General features: G+C 42.0%; 1 protein-coding gene across 2 annotated transcripts; it reads left to right on the top strand.

Moving 5' to 3' along the window:
• Positions 1-942: 942 nt before the first annotated feature.
• Positions 943-15,423, top strand: DNTTIP2 (deoxynucleotidyltransferase terminal interacting protein 2). Of its 2 annotated transcripts, none has more exons than XM_069070539.1 (7): positions 943-1,169; positions 1,847-3,411; positions 4,696-4,834; positions 8,566-8,661; positions 9,604-9,768; positions 11,957-12,066; positions 14,764-15,423. In XM_069070539.1, the coding sequence occupies exons 1-7, from the start codon at positions 1,083-1,085 to the stop codon at positions 14,855-14,857; spliced, it is 2,256 nt and encodes a 751-aa protein (XP_068926640.1). In that variant the 5' UTR covers positions 943-1,082; the 3' UTR covers positions 14,858-15,423. The 2 variants fall into 2 exon arrangements, with proteins under 2 accessions (XP_068926640.1, XP_068926641.1); XM_069070540.1 differs by lacking the exon at positions 943-1,169 and adding an exon at positions 1,202-1,699.
• The last annotated feature ends 4,642 nt before the right edge of the window (positions 15,424-20,065 follow it).

Genomic DNA, 20,065 nt, shown 5'->3' with positions numbered 1-20,065 from the left:
AGAGTTCTAATTAGGAACTTTTTCCATATTTCAAACTAAAATATTTCTCTGCAACTTTTACCATTTTCTGGGGCCAAAAATTACAGGATTTGAAAGCTGAACTAGGGTTTTAAGAAAACATAGTCCAGACTATTTTAAAATGGGGAAAAGCAGCACAACTAAATTTAAAAGGCATTACCAGGAAGTAGTAAAAAAGATAAAGCAGTCCTTGGCATTTAGGTGCCTACATTCAATAGGGGCGGGGACAGAACATCTGCCTCATATAACCTCACTTGAGATGCAGCTCGGGCAAAGCTTTTCCTTATCCCGACTACTAGTGCCCCTCCTTCCCTTGTATTTAACTGGTTTTGTATATGCACTTTATATTTCTGTATTCTGGCAGGCTCTTGTTATCTCATTACTAAGATATTTCAAATACGAATTGCGTTTCATCCTTTGTACTTGTAACCTCAGAGTCTAGTATAGCGCACGATTCATAGGAGGTGCTTAATATTGAACTGGCTGATAGAAACACAAAACATGGGAGAGCGGGGAAGAGGAGTGACTTGCCCAAGGTCACAAAGCTTAGTGGTAAAAACAGCATCTGAACCCGGGGTTTGCAGATTCAAGCTGCCCCAACAAGTAGGGGTTATCGAGTCACGGAAATACAGAGAGTAGGAGGTCTAGTACTGGACTGGGCTTGCGGGTTGAACCCGCTCGTTTCTTTCCCAATATTAGACGCAGTACGCAGCCGGCGAATCTCAGCTTCCTTCCCTACTAGTTTCACCCGGAAGTACTCAAGGAGGCGGGGCCTCTAGCTGACGGATGCCGGAAGAGGCGTGCCTTTGTGACTCCACTGGAGGCTTCCCCAGTTCAGTGACCTCCAGCTACGGAAGCGGAACCGAACAAGGAGCCGGAAACGTTAGCGCGAGGAGGGACTTTGGCGCTCCCCTCCCCGGAGTGACGTCATCTAGGGAGGGAAGCTCCGGGGCTGGAAAAAATGGCTAAGACCGGATTAGAAAACGTATTTCCGGGGCGTCGTAAAGAAAGGAAGTGTCAGAACGTGAAGGCTGCAACAGTTGGCGGATGAGAGACTCAGCAGGATGGTGGCCACCAGATCGATGCGGCAGGAGCGGCCTGAGCGGCGTTTGCTGAGACGAATTAAGATAAATGAATCCCCGGGGCGCAGGGTAGGATACGGGCATTCGCTATTACTCCTCTTCCCAGTTCCCCGCGCCCGTTTTACAAACTGTCAGCCTGACCCGAGGAAGTGAATCTCGGTTTTGGGGAAGTGGAACAGATACGGAGCGCGGAGGGGTCCTTTAAGTGATGCAGTGCGAGCTCTGGGACCGGGGCCTGGCTGGCGCAGGGAAGAGCGTATTGGCGTCAGGGCGCATGCGCTTGGGGCGGCACGTGCGTGACCCCGCCCTTCCGTTAGCCCCGCCCCGTCCTGCAGCGTGGCTGGCCGCCAGAGTTGAGAATCTGCCTCTCGGCTCCAGTACTTTAGGCAGCCGCGGATCCCAAAGCCCTTGGCACCTCAGGTCTGGGCGTGTTCAGGGATCAGGTCCGGCCAGGCAGAGCAAACAGCCCTCCCGGGTGAGGCTCGGTGCCGAACTTTTGCCGTAGAGTGGAGGAGGAGAGCTGGAGAGGAGCCCAGAGGTCATCTCCCCCAACGCCCCTCTCTTCCGCACATAAGTAAACTGAGGCCTAGAGAGGTCCGGTAAGTTGTGGGGGTTGCGCAGGGAGGCGTGTGCTGCGAAGCTGGGGCGAGAGCCTGGCTTTGGCTCCCATACCCGAGCGTTCAGTGTATTATCATTCCACGTCAGTGCCTCTCTTAACAGGATTTTTGTCTCTGCCTGTTTTCTAGGGCTCGTCCTCTGCCAGAGGAAGGAGGACTGGCAGCAGACAGCCAGAAGACATGAAGGACCCCAAGACGGACTACATAAGTGAGCCCCCACTGCAGGAGCCTCCCACGGTCCGAGCAGACCGGGGCAGAGGTCGGACTTCCTTAGCCCAGACCCTGGAGCCCGTAACGGACGGAGAGGTCTCGGAAGCCGAGTCCACCTGTTCTTATGCGTCAGGACTGCAGGAGCCCACCGTGCGGGTCACCAGGAGAAGGCGCATCGTCATCCCCTGCCAGCCCGAGGCCAAGGGCAGGACTCGGCACAGGGTCCCCCGAAGCGAATCCATCAAGTCTGGGGATGAAGGTGAGGTTTCCGAAACCGAGTCCTGCTCCTCTGTTCTTTCTTCTCTTTTATCATCTCCTGTTAAAACTAGAGGGGCCAAGCATAGAGAGTCTAAGTTCCATGTGGACCCACATTCTGCTTTACTGGCCGAAGAAACCTCGGATGCAGAGTCCTGTTGCTCGGGTGTTTCATCCATCGGAAGCCAGAGAGTGACCAGGAGCCAACAGAGGAAATTAAAGAAGGAAGCTGATGAGCAAGCTGAAGTGGAAGATCATGAGGAGAGGCCAGAAAACGTCATCCAGAATGAGCGTGTCGGGGCTTCCCAGCTAGAGAGCATCTCTGAGTCCACATGTGTGAACACTCAGGGGTTAGATACTGAACAGGCTGCCCCTTCTCCAGGGAGCAGGCCCAGTCAGTGTGAGGATGACACTCAGAGACTGGGTGGTAAATCCGCAGTGAAAAGTTTGGAAGAAGAACCAGAAGAACAGACAAGAAGGGAGAAAGATGCAGTTGCAGAAGAGCTTGTGGGAGGAAAGGATTTAACCCGAGAACCATATATATTGGAGGAGGAAAAAGAAGCAAGTTGTGAAGAGCTTGAGCAAAGCAACTTTGAAAAACAATTTACTTCTCAAAGCCAATCAGCACCAGATAAACCAGAGCACAAAAAAGCAGGTACTGACAGGGACGGAAAAGATTTTGTTCTTTCAGTTGAATATGAGGAGAGCAAACAGAATGAAAAGGCAGGGGAAATCAGTGATGTGACAGAAATTACCAGTAACGAGAACAGTGATGACAAAATCAGCGTCATTGAAGACACTGATGACAAAAAAGAACATTTACAAGGCAATACCACGTCAGGCCTCCTTTCTGTTCCCAACAGTTCCCCTGATCCCAGTAATTCTATCCTGTTAGCTCTCAGCAGTGATGAGGACCAGGTATCTGAAGACGGTGAGAATGAAGAAGACGCTTGGTGTTTTGTTGAGAGTAGTGTGCAAAAGCTTCCATCCGAAAAAGAGTCAGAAGATAACCCATCAAATGATACCTTCTTCGTCATTGATAAAACCCCTGGATTGAGTTCTGATAAGAATTATTACATAGAGGAAGAAAAAACAAGTGAAATAGCCAGTGAGCAGGAAGATGCTGAAGAAGAAAGTGAAGAGGAGGAACTTGTAGACCAGGGAGAAAATGAAGATGAGTTCATAGATGAAGATGATGATGACGTGTTAAGTAGCACCAAGTCTAACCTGTAAGTTTGTGTATTTATTTGAAGAATTTGGGCTTCTTGCCTGTATGTTGTAATAAATCCTTTTAACTTTTTCTAGCAAATGATAGGAGACTAGTAAACTGGGCGGTGGTCTAGAGGATGAATATTTTCTGCCTCAGAGGTGGTCAGTCTGCCTTGTTTCTGGGCTTTTTGGGCATATAGTGTGTAGATGGTGAGATCTCTAAAACACAAGCACAATGACACTTAGGTATTTTGAGTTGTTGGAGAGACCCATCCAATTGCTTTTAATGGTGGGTTTTTGGGGCATCAGAATTGGGACCAACTTAAAAGGGAAGGGGAGCTGCTTTGTTGGGCAGAGTAAGTGCCTGGGAATATAGGCAATTAAGTAGGAAATTATCTGCCACCAAGATTGGTGAATTGACATAGAGAATAAATAGTTCTTTATAAAGTTTTCCCTTGATTACTGTTTCCTTCCCTGGTGTCTAGCACACTCAGGTGTTTGTAATAGGTAAATATTTAGCCACATGAATAGTTTGGTCTCAAATCAAAATAGTTAATTCCTGATGATTTGTGAATAAATTATCTGTTTGAAATTACCTATGTTCCTGCCACCTCTTGAATGCATTGTAGGTTCCCAACACTGTGGCTTAGTGTGGAGGGGACTGGGACCCAGTAAAGAGGTTGTGAAGTGTGTCATTGCATTTCAGAGTCAGCACAGTAAAATGAAGTGCATTATTTAGAAGTTTTCTCTTATTTATGTGAGCAGAAAGAAAGTGGCTATTTGAAACTTCTTAATAAGGTCAGGTATAATCTTCTTAATCTAAAGAATTATAATGAGGAAGGTACTACAGGATATTTCCAAAGTGGTAATTTTCTCCCATAACATTTAGAGGAAGAACTAAATGTCTTTGAATAAAAGTGAATTAGGAGTTAAAAGATTACTTATGATCTTTTAAGGACATTTGAATTCAGTAGAATACATTTAAGGATAAGACTTTGGGGAATGTATGCATGCAGACCTATAAACTTATCTTGTTAATTGCTAGCATATTGCCCTTATATGTATTTCTTTTACTTCAAAAATTCCATTCATGTAGTGAAATTTTAAGACAAACTAATATACAGAAGTTTAATTTGCATGTAATTTGGGAGGAATTTAACTTCTGTGGAATGTGAGGTATTGAAAGTAAAGTAGGTTAGGGGAGGAAAAGTTAACTATTTTCAGGTCTGTGCACACTGCTCTGCCCCTCTCTTTCCATCTATATAAGATCTAACTTTTAAATTTAGTGATAATTTCTCTTTCAGCTTGAAGTTGTCAAGTAGCAGCATAGACCCTGGTCTGAGTATCAAGCAGCTTGGAGGCTTATATATTAACTTTAATGCAGAAAAAATAAATTTTAACAAAAATGCCCTTACACAGATAAAGGAGAAAAATAAAAAGGAGGTAAGTTTCCTAACATATCCTGTTATATTTTCACACATCCAGACCTCTAAAACATATTTACATTTTCCTTTATTTGTTGAAAGGTTAAATGGGCAATCTGAATACTTCCCTTATTGTGGTACTAAAAAGTAAATTTGGGAATAATGTTCATTCTTTCCCTACAGCATTTATTTTTAAGTTCCAGCTAGAAAACCTTACTGCTTGCTTCAGGCTTCTTGAAACTCTGTTCCTGGGAAATGTTATGCCCTCCCTCTCCTGTTTGGGGCCTCGTTTCAGAATCACTTTGATGCAGAAAACTCCCAAATGTATATCTTTTTTTTTTTCCTTTTTGGAGGGCAGTTGGAGTTAAGTGACTTGCCCAAAGTCACACAGTTAGTAAGTGTGTCAAGCGTCTGAGGCCACATTTGAACTCAGGTCCTCCTGACTCCAGGGCCGGTGCTCTATTCACTGCGCCACCTAGCCGCCCCCCAAATGTATATCTTTAACCTCCAAGTTTCAGGCCCCTATTTCCTACTCTATGCTAAACATAGGTAGGTAAGTGTTTCAAGTGAAAGATAATCTTACTCTCACCTTAAGCTGGCTCCTCCTCCTTTTCCCTGGTTTTGTTTGTTTTCTGCCATGTAGATGCACAACTTGATGTGTTGTAGTCAAGTTTGTCCTCTTCCTCCCTGGCTTTGTATTGCTGCAGACCACTCTCCCTTCTTAATTCCTCCACCCTTGCCAAGGCCCTCCAAGAATCCATCTGGCTGGATTATTTTAACATGTTCCTAATTGGTCTCCACATTCTCTAGTCTCTTTCCTCTGCAGTTCACATGTTGCTGCCAGAGTAACTTTCATAAAACATAAATGATTGTATCATTCCCTTTTCTCAGAAACCTTCAGTTAGGTTTTTGTCATCTATTGAATAATGTCCAAATGCCTTAACACTATCCAAGGCCTTCCCAGAGCTTTCCTCTCTAGCCTTCCCTACTTCTTCCCTTCATACATTGCACATTAACCATTATGAACTGTTTGCTGCTTTCTGTTTTTGCTGTGTTTTCCTTCTTCCATCCTTTGCCATGCTGTCCCATCTTCTCTCCATCCACCTGTTGAAATCTTACCTGTCTTTCAAGGACCTGCTCAGAAGCAGTCTCTTTGAAGGCTACACCCAGCCTGCATACCCCAGCCAGGAAGCTCTCTTCCCTCCTGTGACCCAGGCATGCTTTGCTGCCATTGCATCTCTACTTCTTCTCACATCTTGCTTTCTTTTGTATTGTGACCATGCTCTAGCTTTTCTGTTGTCACCAAGAATATTAGACCTCTTGGACTCTGACCTTTACTCAGTCTATGACCTAGAGCAGGTCCCCACTTCTGAATCTGTATAATGGGTATCATGATCCTCAAAGCACATGCTCTGTAGTGGGTAAATGGGCCCTGCTCTGTTTCCTTCATAGCCTTTAGCAAAGTACCTTACCTTATAAATATTTGGGGAATTGAATTGAAGACTTCTTTGAAGACTTGTTTGGACTTTTCTCCTCTGAATCATTCGTTAGAATACTCAGAACTGATTTTTAACATCAGTTCCAGCTTTAGACGTGCCTGTAGGTTCATTAGCTTCGTCCTCAGATTGGGCCTCTGCCATCAGTCTTTTCTGACTCCCCTTCAACCATCTGTTGAGTTACTCTGGAAACTGAAAAACAGAAGGAACATAATGATGTGGAGCAGGAATGCTATTTTTATAATTATGGGCACGTATGTGCAAATCTTTAAAACTTTTTAAAGTAAATTAGAATCAGATGGTGAAGTAATAGAATTCAAAGAATTATTTAGAACTGGAAAAATGTACTTTCCAACTCCCCTCCTTTGACAATAAAGAAGCGGGTGCAGAAGTTAAGGTTTCCACAAGTTTCACAGCCAGTCAGCAGTAGTGCTAGGACCAGAATCCAGGTCTAGGGATTCCCAGCCCTGTGCCTGTACCTGCCAAATACAGATGAAGAAACTGAGGCTTAAAAGTTAAGTGACTTGTCTACAGTCACAGCTAATCAGTGTGGATTCAAACCCAGTTCTTCTAACTCTGAATCCCATGTTCTTTCCACTGTGCTATTAGGTCTTCCCAGGATGTGGTCTCAGTGTGATATAGGAAACCCAAGGAAACAATCTCCCCAAGTTATGTAAACCTGTAGCCTTTACTGAGTAACTAACTAGGTGTCATTATCTGGGATGACAACCCCAAATGGCCAGTAGAATAAGAGGATTTTTATCTGTACCTGGAGAAAATTAGCTCACATTCAGAAAAATGATCATTTAAGGGTTTTTTTGCTACTCCTTTTCAGAGCCATGAACAACTATGGCACAAATCTAGAATGTTGCCAAAAGATAGTCATTTGTTTTTCCATACTACAGCCTGCTAAAACCATCAAGATGGATATCTCTAGCACTATCCCTTTAACATATCATAATTTTTTCTCTAGCTACAGGAAGTTAAGATGAGTTATAACTGTGTAAGACTACCAGGAAAAAGAGCTTTTGTGGTCTGTTGTTTGTTTTAGTCAGATTCTGTAAGGAAAGAGACTTTTTTTTAACCCACCCCATTGCCTTGTGTATTCCCAATATTTCTGTTGTTTTATGTGGGTAGTTGGTTTTATGGTGATCAATATAGTTGAACACTGTGTTAATAAGTAAGTCTCTTTAATAAAAATCTAGATTTTTAAAAGTAATAATCGTAATAGCTAGCATTTATGTCCCATTTAACTAACTGTGCCAGGCACCGTGCTAAAAGCATGGAGAATACAAAAAAAAGTCAAAAGACAGTCTCCTGCCGTCATGGAGCTTACAATCAGAAACAGCATGCAAACAGATACATACAGAGTGAGCAAGGTATAGGATAAGTGCTTTACAAATGTCCTCTTTGATCCTCACAACAACCCAGTGAGAGTAGGGAGTGTTGTTATCCCCATTTTACAGTTGAGGAACCCAAGATCACGAAGGGAGGAAGGGTCTGAGGCTGGCTTTGAACTCAGGTCTTCCTGACTCCAGCCCTGCTATTCTGTCTACTGCACGACTTAGCTACCTTTATAAAATGTATGTGGAGAGTCATGTCTGAAAATCCTTGAGCTCACCTTGGATACTAGGAAGATGCAAGGTCTCTTCTCCCAGACATAGTCCTTGGACTCTCTCCCAGATAAGTAGCAATTAAAAGTAATAATCAGTGTTCAGAAAAATACCTGCATACCTTGTGACTGCCAGTACTGGGAAAACAGGAATAAGTCAAGGTAGTGCTATGAAACATCAACAAGAAAAATAAGTTGCCTTTCTGCTTTTCCCGTGAATTATGTACACTAGGACAAAGGGCAGGGTTCATCTGTCATTTAAGGACCTTGCTTGCTTGAATAAACCAGTCACGTGCAACTTGACTCACCTAGCCTGGCCTTTCCTTTGTTCGGTCCATTTTTCCTCACCATTTCACCCTGCACCCACACCAGTTGCTGGCAGATATATATATACTCATAAACATTGAAGGAATATTTCTTTGTTTTATAAAAGTATTCACCAAGATTGTTCATCATAGAACCACTAGTGCAGGATCTGATTTACACAAAGCTTTTTAGGAACATTGCTTAAAACAAGGTATAAGACATAGACTCCAGCCTTTGGAGGACAGTAAGTGTAGTCAATTTAAAACACCGACTGTAATTTGGTTATTTAGCTAATAGTGACAGCATTCAGGGGCTCATTCATTTTCTTTTTATCAGCTCTTGCAGAAAACCATAATTACTCCTGATTTTGAAAAGAAGGATTGCATCCCACCATACAAGGAATCACAGTTTCAACTTAAGAAAAAACGCAGAGTAAGTACAGATATCTTGGTTTAAGACTCAGTGGCTGTAGAACACCAAGTAATTTATGTTTTACAGAAACTGAGGTGGCACCAAAAATGGTAAATGATGGTGTGTGGAGGATGAGGAGAGAGCTCAGAGTAGTGTTTATGGCTCTGAATAACTGAGACTTGGCCAAACAACATAGCATAGGAGAAACATCTCAATTGGCTGGTGGCCATTTCAACAGAGTCAAGTTCAGTCAGTGAATCTAGTTCTGTTTTTAACAAACCAGTGGTAACATAAACCATTTGCAACTTTTTCCTACATTTGAACATACTCTGAGGGTCTGTTATATTAAGTCCAGGGGTCCTGTCTTCTCAGGATACCATTATGAGTAATCACAGAGCTGTTAAAAAACCATAGATGTATGTTCCTATCACTAATGTGAAACAGAGTAGGGGTGTACGAACTTAATATCTTGCCCCTGGGTAGTTTTGGAAAAATAATAATTTCTTTTATTTTTATTTTTCTGCACTGTTAAAAATAATAGGAATAAGTGGCTTTCTAAAATACAGAACATGACATGAGGAGTTGGGTTGTATTTGTTTTTCTTAGACTCTTGTGTGGAGGTATTTTATAAGTTATTCATTACATGGACAATCAGAATGGCAGTAAATGTTTAATTGGAAAACTACTATAGAAGTAATAATTCTCTTTCATTCTCCTCCAATCTCTTCTCTTTTATCAGAAGTCAGTATAGTTATAGTTGTTTGGAAAATCCCTTTCCTATTCACTTACTCATTTTTTTATATAAAATGAAAAACCAGGAGACAATTTTTTTCCCCAAATTTAAATCTTATTAATTGATACCAATTCACAAAATAGTCCTCAGTATGTAATTTGAGGGAAAATAGTGTTTTGTGCTGGCACATAAATGATACAATGATGTTTATTCTGCAACCTAAATTTCAGGAGGAACGGAAAAAAACAGCAGGAGATGGCTGGTTTGGTATGAAAGCCCCAGAATTAACTACTGAACTGAAAAATGATCTCAAAGCACTGCAGATGAGAGCCAGTATGGATCCTAAGAGGTTTTACAAGAAAAATGACAGAGATGGTTTCCCTAAATATTTCCAGGTAGGAAACACTTCCTTTATTTTCATCTGGGGTAACACCTGGAATTTCTTTTCTTCTTACAGCCTTCAGAAGTTTAATTTTTATATCATCTGCCCCCAGAATAATGGCCAGAGTCGGGGAATTTTAGATCAGAAAGACCTGAGAGAATAGATCTGGTCCAAGGGATTGTGTTCAAGAGTTTTTTAATTAGGTTGTTTGGAACTTCAAGGACATCCTTGTAAAAATGGAATAGATTACTGCCTATAGGAGAAAAGCTTATTTCAAATGAAATACAGCTGAGCAGTAGAGCTGATAGTACTGGTCAGAGACCAGGGATCATCAGGAGGAAGGAAGAGGAGGAGAAAGAGTTTCTTCCCATATCCTTCCTACGTGGTCAGTGGATGAAATCTTTGTTCAGTCATGTCCGACTCTTTGCAGCTCCATTTGGGGTTTTCCTGGCAGAGCTACTGGACTGTTTTGCAATTTCTTTCTCCACCTCATTTTGCAGGTGAGGAAACTGAGGCAAACAGACTCTTCCAGGGTCACATAGGTAGGAAGTATCCAAGGATAGATTTGAACTTAGGTACTCCTGACTACAGGCCTGGCATTCTAGTAAATGTTCTACTTAGGTGCCCTAAGTGGAGAGGGAGGGAGGGAAGGAGACAGAGATTCAGTCTTGCCTTAGAATTTTAGGCCAAAAAGCAAAAGCTGCGTTGGCATTGATCTTCTGCTAAATAAGCAGTTGCTGCTTTTCACAGTGTCTGTTTTTTCATATGTGACCCTCCACCCCACCCCCGCTCAACACTTCCCCCTCCCCCCCAAATGTAAGGTTTCTTGATTTTTTTAAAATGGATGCTGTGATGCAGGGGTTCCAGAAAATGGAGGCTTTTAGATTCACTTAGACTTGCTGTATCCTTTCTGGTGTATCACCTTAATGAAACAGCTAGTATTCTAAAATTTCTATTCAAATTTGCTTATTCAGTTTATTTTTGGATAGGTAAAGTATTTATTGATGTTCTTCAGATGCTTTTTCCAAAATGAAATTATTTTTCATGAAAAGACATCAGAAAATGTAAGCTTCGTTTAGAATTGATGAAATGTTACAGTCTATGGGGTCAGCAAGATTCTGTGCTACACATTGTAGAATAAGATGTCACAATGACTCATTAGTAAAACTTATTGTGCATCAATCTTTTTGATTAAGTGAGTAAATATGGGAAAATCAGGCCGCCTATTCTTGTCCTGTTATGTGCTTGAATATACTTAGGAGAACTCGAATTCAGACAACCAGGTGTTTGCTTCGTTGCTGGAATGGCGGTCCCTTGTTCATATGTGGTCTCCCCATTAGATGGTGACTTCTCTGTGGGCAGGGACCGTTTTTGCCTTTTTTCATATCCCCAGGGCTTAGCCCAGTTCTTAATAAATGCTCTTTGACTTGATACCCCAAGGCTTTTTCTCCACTGTGCTTCTGAAGTAACCCCGGAGGAGATAACAAATAGCTGGAGTCCAGCTGCCCTCACAAAGAAGTGATTGCATATGTCTCTCTTCGTTGTTTTTAGCACCAGCAATCAAAAGTCAACTGGATGCAGTCTTCTCTCCTTCCCTGAGCCTACTCTGTCCTAATCCTTTCACCCCACTCAGTCTTCTCCACTTCTTCTCTTTCCTCCTTACCTAACTTGGACCCCTGAGTTTGCCCCTTTCATGTTTGACTGATTCCTATCCTATTCTGTCCCATTCTCAGTCTGTGAATCCCTGGATAAATCTTTACCTTCTGATTTTTGACTCTTGTTCCTTACCTCTGCTAGAGAATGCTGTGCTGTGGGGCCGATTTCAGTCCCCTATCCTCAACTGGACCCTCCTAGTCTGCACTGATTAACTTCTTTCACACATAATACACCATCTCCTGACTGTCCATGAGGCCAGGAACAATCCCCCCTTCCAGTGTCCTTGGCCTTTTCCCGGTTTCTCCATGATTCCCAGCCTTCCCTCTGAGGTTACCTTCCATTTGCTCTGGCTATGTCTTGTATGTACAGTTATTATTCGCCTCTTGTCTTCCCCATTAGAAAGTGAGCCCCTTGAGGACAAAGACTGTTTTTGCCTTTGTTTTTATCCCCAGCCTTTGGTATCCAGTGACTGGAATAGAGTGAACACTTGATCTTTGCTTCTTGACTTGATTTTGGGGACTCCCATTTCAATCCATCTTTTCCAGGTTGGAACAATTGCTGATAATCCCGCTGACTTCTATCATTCACGAATTCCTAAGAAGCAAAGGAAAAGAACGATTGTGGAGGAGTTGCTGGCTGATTCTGAATTCAGAAGGTAGAATCATTTGTTTGGGTTTTAATTATAAAGATCTCAGAAAGGCAGCATGTTATAGTAGAAAGAGAGGTTGGGTTTGAATACCTGTTCTACTACTCAATGATAGCTCGAGCTCCCCTTAGAGTTGGCTATTTGAATTTTACATCCTTCCTTTGATCTCACAACTCTGTAAGGTAAGTTCTATATGCAGTGTCCCCATTTTATAGAGAAGGAGACAGACTCAGTGAGAATTATTCATGTGTACACCATTTATGTGTTCTCCTGGTAAGTCACTTAGCTTCTCTGTATCAATTTCTCATCTGTGAAACTAGAGGATTGGACCAGGTGATCTCTTGGTCCATTTTATATCTATAATCTTATCTATTGATGTATTCCTATTTTTAAAGAGTTTGAAATGAATTTTTATAATTCATATCATTTAAAATATATTAGAGTAGCTTGAGAAGCAAAAAAAACTTTTATAGTTATTTTGTAAAGCAAATGGTTGACAATGTTTCTTTAGCGAAAGGCATATTTTTATAATGTGTTTTCTTATAGTAAACTGTGCCTGTGGTGATGGTGAATTGTCACAATTTACTAACTACCATCTGCACAGCTCCTTGGCAGGGGTCAGGAGCACTGTGTGTGAATCCTGGGAAGACTTGTTTAAATAATAGATTGAAGGGGGGTGAGGGGATGTCAAAAGAGACTAAAGCTGATTTAATGAAAGCCTGCTCTTCTGAGGACTTACCAGTGTATAAAGTCAGTGCTCCTGCTCTTGGCTTACATCCTACTGGGGCGTACAAAGTATACACAGATGACTAAATACAAAATAATGAGTTGCCTAGAGAGGTTATGGGATTCACCTCCTTGGAGGTGTTAGACTAAACTATATTTGGTTGTCCAGGGAATTACTTCAGATGTGGGTTAGGACTAAGTGGGTGCTGAGGTCCCTTCTAACTCCAATCCTGTGATCATTTGGGGTTAGAAAGACAACTAGAAAAATCAGGAGAGATTTCATAGCAGGAGAGAGTCCTGGGGAGGGGAGGAAGATGAGAAGGCAGAGCCTTTCTGACCTGTAGAGCATTGTGTGGGATGCCATGGAGATAGAGGGGAGGTGGAAGGCAGAAGCCAGGAAGTGTCAGAGAACCTGGCCAGGCTGACTCCACCATACAGTGCACAAAGGAGAGCACTGTGGAGTCACCCTGCTTAGATCAGGACCCACAGAAGCTAGCAAGAGAGAAAACTTGTCTTTAGATGGCCTATATAACCCATTTTTTAATGGAAATTTTTTAAAATTTCCACCAAAATATGTCACTTGTACCCTTATTTTATACTTGGTTGAAATGATCTTTTGCACATATACAAGATAAGAGGGAGCTGAGATGCCTTTGCAGCGCTGGAGGTTACCGGCTTATTCAGCTCTTATTAACTTTAGTAGATGTTAGTCATCATGTTGCTTTGGAACTTTAATTAACCTAATTTTATTAGAACTCTTAAGCAGATTGTCACCTCTGAAAATGACAGTGTTCTAAGCATCTTAAAATGGAACATAAACAGTGAAACTTCATTAGGATTTCTATTCTAGATCAGAATTGGAGGGTGGGGTTATGCACACAAGTATTTGAGGAGAGTCTGGGACAAATTAAACCAGTGTAAATTAGCCACTTTTTTAAATGCCTGGCTTTTTTTAAAGAATAATTTTAATATTAATCTTGTTAAAGGGGATAGTTTGGCCTAGAGCAGGGGTAGGGAACCTGCAGCCTTTTGACTGAATCCAAGTTTCACTGAACAAATCCTTTTATGAAGGGGATTTGTTCTGTGAGGTTTGGATTCAGTCAAAGAGCTGTACTTGAGGACCTAGAGGGCCACATGTAGTCTTGAGGCCACAGGTCCCAGTCTCTGGCCCTAGAGGAAAGGAGTTGGAACCAGGTTTTGCTCATCCTCTCTTTCCCCTGATTTAATGCTTATTAAGTGTCCGCCACAACTCTGTGCTTATGGCTGGGAAGGAATGTACAAAGTGACCAGAGCGTGTAAGGTCTGGTAGAGGAGCCAAGGCATGTACACGAATAACAAGCATGACTTAGACCATGCACAGAGGAAAATGATGGGCACATCCAAGGAGAGCAGTGGGAGACAGAGGAGGGGCCACTGCCTTCAGGCTTTGCTGCACTCCCTGCCTCCTCCCCAGGACCACTTCATCTCTGTTGGTTTGGTCTGGTGTGTTTGCTGTTTAAATCACCGGAAGGTTAGGAGTGAAGGATTATTGTGACAGCATTGGATGCATTGCTAAGAACACAAGCATCTCTTGAGAGGCCTTGGCCATGCAGTTTTTAATGAGAATGTTTAATAAGCTTTTGAGCTGCTGACAATGAAGAGTGGCTGTTTTTTAGACTAAAATACTTCAGTCCTTCTGAGATCCAAGAGAAGAATGGCATTTGTAAACTTCAGCAAGGCTTCGCTCGGGGGAAAGCTCTGGGTTGTGATTCTTCAAGAAATCATGTTTCCTCAAATGAAAGTAAATTTCCTTTCTGTTTACTCTGTTACAGTCCTTATTTCTCCACATACTTTGTTGCATTTAAAATGCTTTGCAGCATCTGAAAGTAGTATTTGCTGAGAAATTGAAAGCATTTGACAGATTTAGAAAAGTCAAGGTTTTTTCCATTTTGTTTTAGTTTTATCTTATTTTGTTATATTGACATTTCAATGTTTTTTCAGGTACAATAAAAGGAAGTATACTGAGATCATGATGGAAAAAGCCACTAATGCAGCCGGAAAGAAGTTTCGGAAAAAGAAGAAATTTCGAAATTAAGATTTAGTTACCTAAACATACTTTGAAGATTTTTATTTTCATCCCCATTTTTCCTTTATTCACTAAAGATGTGTTGAAGGCTGCTGGTGTCATACTAATAATGTACTATAGGGCTGGCCCCACTTATATAACTTGTCCGTTGGAAGAAGTTATTTAAGAAAGAATAGGGGGTTTGTGTGGATTCTTTATATTTGTAACATAAATTGGTATATATTTTGGAGGAAAGAGATCATGTGATTTGAGGATAAAAATGTGTAGCTCTTTAAGAAACCCAAAAAGACTTAGAACGTTTAAAAAATATGTTTTTGTATCACTGAAATTTTTGTGAAGTTTGTAACATCTTTTGATTATTTAAGCAGTATAGACAGTGCCAACATTTTCCAAGGACTCATTGTCTCTTCTGATCTAAAAGAGCTTTATAAAGATGAATATACTTACTGTACTGTAATTTTTAGATTTTGAAAGTATGCCTTGTTTCATTTTACATTTTATTATAAAATTTTGCCGACTCCTACATTTGCTGTATAAGAAAAATTAAAACTTATTAAAGTAAGTTTTAATTAAAACTCATTTTTAAGCTCCATTGAAAGCCTAAAAATTAAGCATTATATTCACTTCCTGAAATTGTTGTCACCTTCATGTTATTCATTCCTCCCTGGCATTGAAGCCTGTCGTAGGCACATGATTTATGACTGGAAGGTACCCTAAAGATCATGTACCTCAGTCCAGACCTTCATTTTATAGATGAAAATGTTTGAAGCCCAGAGTAGTTAAAGTAAAACTCTGTAGAAATGTGAATTGTTGGTATTGTTGTTGACCTTGGTGCACAAGAAGTAATACTGTGATTCAACCCCAGTTCTTAACTCCAAATCCAGTCTTTGCTATACTGTGGTGTCCCCCCCAAATGGTAAAGGGAGGGGAAACCCTGCCAGTAAGGATTGTTTGAAGGTCCTGGAAATGGGAAGCTTAATAGAAGAAGAGGAAAGGAAGAAGATGTCATCTTTGCCCTCAGAGTTTTTGAAGGGTTTTCACATAGGTGGTGATTCTCCTTAGCCTCAGGTGGGCAGGACAAAGACCAATGGGTAGAAGCTTCAGGGCTGCCAATAGGGGCTCAGTAAAAGGAAGAACTTTCAAAAACCCAGTCAGCAAGTACTTATTAAATGCTTATGGTGTACCAGGCTCCTGCTAAGCGCTGGAGCTACAACAAAAGGTGAAAATGGTTTTCACCTCGAAGAAGTCACTTTGTAAGGGGAGAGACAAGGTGTAAACAGTCTCACAGTACATGGTAATTTGAGGGGGGGGGCAGGTGAGAAGGCCTGTGGAAAGTGGAGTTTGAGTTGGGTTTTGAGGTCAGCCAGGAGGTGGGAGGTGAGGAAGGAGAGTATTCCAGGCGTGGGTCACAGCCTGTGTCCCTGAATTGCAGAGGATGTGAAGGGTGAGAATACTGAAAAGGCTTTAAATGCCAAATGAGATTTTATATTGGATCCTGGAGGTAATAGGGAGCCACTAGAGATTATTGAGTAGGGGAGTGACATCCATTGTCTCCCTTTAGGTCCCAGCTAAAATGTCACAGAAGGCTTTCTGTACCCTGTCCTCCCCATGCTGGTGCCTTACCTTCTTTTTCTCCCAGTCTATCCTGCATATGCATACATATGTGCCTTTGTCTGATGCTGTTCATGTGTTGTCTCCCCTTTTAGACCATGAGTTCCTTAAGGGCAGGGGCTGGTTTCTGCCTTTCTTTGAATCACCAGCATTTAACACCATTCCTGGCTCACAGTAGGTGTTTAATAAATGCTTGTTGACTCAGTATGGTTATCCCATCACTGCCAGTGAGTAGGGAATAGGCTAGAGTGGGAAGACCCTGAGGTAGGAAGGAGGCCAGGAGGTTATTTTGACAATCAGGCTAGAAGTGATGAGGAACACACTCGGCAATGTACTAGCCTTGAGTGAGTTTGAGAGAAGCAGGAGGAGGCTCTGGTGGAAAGGCCTCTTGCTTTTTTCCCAGTGAGCTATGACTTGAGGTGTTCACTGTGGGTGGACAGAGGGAACCACAGGAAGTTGGAGGATGGAGGTCAAGGTTTGCTTCGGTGAGGCCCTAGGTGAGGTTACCTGTATGTACATCTGTATCGGCCCTAGTCAACATGATTTCAGGATTTTTCTCCCACACCCTAAAGTAGCCCTCGAATAAGAAGAGGGGATGGTTGAAGTAATGTACATTGGGGGCTGGCAAGACAGGGTCAGCAATTGTTCTGTCCTATAGGAGAGACCATAGAGTTGATGCACCAAGAGGTGATGCTAGGGTGGGGAAGAGTCCAGCCGGCGCAGGCATACTGGAGGCTGTCAGAAAAAGTATTGGTACCCTACTCTGTTTCAGGCACAAAAATCAACATTACTCTTTCATCCCAGTTTTTCTTGAGAGAGAAATATCCAAACTGGCATCATTCTCAGGCATGCCTCTAACCCAAAACCATTTGAGGGAGCACTTAGAGGAGTTGTGAACAAGGAAAACAGAACTGGTTAAATACAGTTTTGTGTTAATATTCCTCGATACTTCATCCTGTTGGCCACTCCCTTTAAGGTCTGAAAAAAAAAAGGCCAGCTCCCAGCCCTTGCAGTACTTCCTAAACAACAGAAGAGGGCGCTTTGATCTGGCCAGTTGCTTCAGAGGATGGAGAAATGAAGCAAGACTAGGCCCAAGTTTGGTCATCACCCTTAATCCATTTAAATAAGAAGGAGGCCTCAGCTTTTGTTCTCCCTACTTCCCTAAAGAGAACTGTCCACAAAGAGTTTTAGGCTGGAGAAAATACTTAATTAGTATTTTCAGTTGGACCCAAAAGGTATTTTGATGTGCTTCTACATGGTTCAGGAAAAAACAGAGTTGGAAAGATCAGGCTCATTTAAATCTTCATCTAGATAATTGCAGCCCCTGTCTTGCTTCCCACTTTGATTCTTATGGCTGCTTGAAAGCAAGAAACATTTTTGACACCCCCACAGTGTCAAAATGGGTTATGGGGCTAGCTATTACAGGACAGAAAGGACTACCCATTAACCTTTTTTAAATCAAGAATGTAATGAATCCCACCTAAAGTTTGGTTTACTTTAGTACAGCTAGGATAGGGCAGCCAATGTATTTTCCCAGGGTGCTGACTTAGAGGGCACTGATAGCCCTTCAATTTCTTGAGCATCTAGTTAGCAAGAATAAGTAAAAATAGGGCACTGTCAGATAAAGCCTGGCTGCAGTCTTCCTTTGGCTCTCACACATACCATGAGAAGATTCACCCCATAACAGAGCATCCTCTCTGCCCCACAACCTCAAAATTTCCTTCTTTAGAGCTCATCTTTCTTGGGCTTAGGGTTTAGAGTCCATTGGATCCTACCCATATTTCTCTGAAACCTTTGAAATCTACTTCCAGTAATCTAGAATGTATGTTAGATGATGTCTGGAGTTCCTCTCATCACAAATTCTACAAGGGCATGTGTGGTCATTTTTTTTTTTTGCCTTTTGTAGGGCAATTGGGGTTAAGTGACTTGCCCAAGGTCACATGGCTAGTTTTTGTGTTGTGTCTGAGGCCAGATTTGAACCCAGGTCCTCCTGACTCCATTGCCAGTGCTCTATTCACTGTGCCACCTAGCCACCCATGTGGTCATTTTCTTCTAAGGCTTTTAACATTTCAAATACCACCCCCTTTCCCCCCCACACACACTCCCACCCCCATCCCCCAAATACAACTGGTTCCTCTTTTCTGGTGACAGATCCAAAATAGAAGGTCCTTTTTTTGACTTCACCTTTTGAAAGCTAGAATTGTCACTGAGGTAAATCAAGAAATTATTGGTTGTTTTGCTTGGGGATAGAGCTTCAGAAGATGTCCCCATCATAACTAATTATGCTTTTGTGCCCAGGTTATGATTATTCTTCACTTTACCTAATTCCACTTTCTGTCCAAATGGTTTGTAATATACACGAATGACATCCCTTCTGTTTCTTCCTTCATTGATCTTTCAAATACTCTGCCACACTTTCCCGTTTCCTGAATTTGCTTGAATTCCTATATCTTCTTAATGCATAATGCTAACCTTCCCCATCAAGGAAATTGTGTAGACATGGTATACTTAAATTTTAGCACAATATTTTGAGAAATCCCTTCATGCTTTGTTTACAGACTAGAATGGAGAGGTCTAAAGTATAGTGTATCAATGTCAGCGTAGAGGGAGAAGTTTGGAGTGCCCCCAAAGACTTGCCTTTGGTTCTGTGCCATTAATGGTGAATGAAAACAGGTCTTCAGTCAACCAGCTTTTATTAAGCAATATTCCAGGTATTGCCTAAACATTGGGGATGCAAGTATAGTACAGACTTGAACTCCTATTCCACCCAACCCTCACTGGAATCAGAACCTTAGTGGAGGCTGTCATATCTCTTAGGTTGGAGGGGTTGGCCATAAGGGATTGGAGGGGTGAATGAATGAATGAAGAATTTGTTAAATATTTATGTCCAAATCACTGTACTGTGCATACAAGTAGAAAAACAAAACAGTCCTGATCTCAAGGAGCTCACCTTCCAATATGGGAGTCACGTGGAAGGTTTTGTAATCTGAGAATGCAGCTGCAAAGCAGATGGTGATGCCCTTCATTATCATTTCTACTGAAAAGGTCATGCCATTTTCCAATATTAAACTATTTGATAGTGCCAAGGATTTTGGTGGCAAGAACTTTCTTTTCTGGGTCTTCATTAGATGTGCCTGTAACACCTACAGGAGCAGTTACCAGACTGCATCTCCACAAGGGATGCTTCCCAGAATGATGATTTCTAGCATGTACTGGAAATCAGTCAACAAAACCCAGAATTCCTTAAGTGCTTACTATGTGCTGTGAATACAAATAAGAATGAATGATTTATGAAAGTGGGGCAGGCACGCCTGGTTTCTTGGGTACTCATAAAAAAAAAAAAACATGATTAGCAGTGGGGAAACAGGGTGGCAATCATACTTAACCACAGAGGCTACAAAGACAAGCAGCAACTGGGATACAGAGGGAGACAGCATGGGAATGGGATGGGATGCTGAAAGGAGACACTGAGGAAAAGGATGGGGAGGGAGAAGAGGAGAGACAGAAGATCACTCACATAACCATGGATTCGAGTGGGACCACTGGGCAGCATGAAGCCAGTGGAGATGGAACAATGTTCAGGTAGAGGGGCAGGACCCTGAGGTC

This window comes from Petaurus breviceps, unplaced genomic scaffold (assembly GCF_028583685.1).
Source record: "Petaurus breviceps papuanus isolate PSGF00001 unplaced genomic scaffold, PetGlider_PUasm1.0 90808, whole genome shotgun sequence".
In the NCBI taxonomy this organism is placed as follows: domain Eukaryota; kingdom Metazoa; phylum Chordata; class Mammalia; order Diprotodontia; family Petauridae; genus Petaurus; species Petaurus breviceps.
This window is presented reverse-complemented; position numbering and strand designations above follow the sequence as displayed.